Raw genomic sequence first — 1,736 nt, 5'->3', positions numbered from 1 at the left:
GGATGATATTGCACCAATGAGTGCGATCACGGGGTACGTGTCTCTCTCCGACCGGCTTGCTCCGGTCATCATCACGCTCTCCAGGTCCCTCCGTGCTGTTGAAATGGTAAGAGCCCCTCCTTTTTCAGTGCTGCGTAGTATTCCACGGCGAAGACGTGCCACCGTGTTTTAGTCTATTGATCTGCCGATCCGTAAGCGTCTCGGGGATGAGAAAAAAACGATTTTCTTTGCCGATGTTCTGAGTTCATCCATTTCTCCGGCAGATAACCGAATCGGAAGCTATGCCACAGCCCTCCGGTGGCCGGTGAGTGGACCGCGTCCGAAACCTTTATCACTCTTTCTAACGCCGGAGACGGGGGGTCTCGGTCTACATCTTCTCCATGCCGGCTGGCGTGGGGTCCGCTTGAGCTACGGGGCATGGACACGGAGGGTGGCGGCTGCCGGGGTGACAGAGGGGGGTGTGAGCGGACGGGGTCGGAAAGGATGGCTTTTGTTGGGAGGAAGTGACATGTATCTTAGGAAGGACAGCTGCCCGTGTGAGAGTTTGTGGGGCCAAAGGGGGGAGGAATTCCAAAGAGGGGGCCACAGAAGATCCGAAATCATGGATCGCGGTAGGAATTTTAAGGACGCCCACGGATGGGCCAATTGTTTAGGAGCGCGGAGAGCGTAGGACAGGAGAGCTGTGTGAATGTACCGAAGGTTAAAAATAAATGGATATATTTTAACTAGAGGCCCCGGTGCACGAATTCGTGCACCAGGGGGGTCCTGGGCCTGGCCTGTGGGATCGGGCGGAAACCAGCTCTCCGACATCCCCCGCTACCACCGCTGTGCTGGCAGTCATCAGCCTGGCTTGTGGCTCAGCAGAGCTCCCTTGTGGGAGCGTGCACTGACCACCAGGGGGCAGCTCCGGCATTGAGCATCTGCCCCCTGGTGGTCAGTGTGCATCATAGCTACCAGCCAGTTGTCCGGTCGTTCTGGTTGTTCAGTCATAATGGTTGCTTAGGGTTTTATATATATAGACGCTAAAGGGATCAATTCATCAAGAGGATATAGTACTTATAAATATTTATGCACCCAACACTGGAACAAGTAAATATATAAAGCAAATATTAACAGATCTGAAAAAGAATATAAACAGACATATAATAATAGTAGGAGTTTTCAATACTCCACTTTCTATGGATAGATTGTCCACCCAGAAAATCAATAAGAAAACATTGTACTTGAACTACATGCAGGATCAGATGGACTAAACAGATAAGAAGCATTCCATCAAACAACAACAGAATATGCAATTCTTCTCACGCACACATGGAACATTCTCCAGGTTAGACAATATATTAAATGCCACAAAACAACTCCATAAATCTAAAAAGATTAAAATAATATCAAGTATCTTTTCTAAACACAATAGTAAATGTGAAATCAATTACAAGAAGAAAAATGGAAAACTTATAATATCTGGAGATTAAACAACATGCTCATAGACAATCAATGGGTCAAAAAGGAAACCAAAGGAAAATAAAAATATCTTGAGATAAATGAAAATACAAACACAAAGACTTAAGAAATACAGAAAAACCAGATTTAAGAAACAAGTTTATAATTGTAAATACTACTTTAAAAAAAACACACACAGGCAAGAAATGTCTCAAATAAATAACTTAATATTATACCTCAAGGAACTAGAAAAAGAATAACAAACTAAACCTAAAGTTAGCAGAAGAAAGAAAATA

General features: G+C 44.7%; 1 protein-coding gene across 1 annotated transcript in view; it reads left to right on the top strand.

Annotated features, from left to right (window-relative positions):
* The first annotated feature begins 16 nt into the window (after positions 1-16).
* Positions 17-1,736, top strand: part of LOC102757873 (arylsulfatase H) — a 43,283-nt gene continuing 41,563 nt past the window's right edge. Inside the window, exons 1-2 of the mRNA XM_006756782.1 lie at positions 17-106; positions 264-304. Of these exons, the coding sequence (XP_006756845.1) occupies positions 17-106; positions 264-304 (131 nt within the window). The remainder of the gene's footprint in view (positions 107-263; positions 305-1,736) is intronic.

This window comes from Myotis davidii, unplaced genomic scaffold, assembly GCF_000327345.1.
Source record: "Myotis davidii unplaced genomic scaffold, ASM32734v1 scaffold434, whole genome shotgun sequence".
NCBI lineage: Eukaryota > Metazoa > Chordata > Mammalia > Chiroptera > Vespertilionidae > Myotis > Myotis davidii.
Note: the sequence above shows the minus strand (reverse complement) of the source record. Positions and strands in the feature narration are given on the sequence as shown.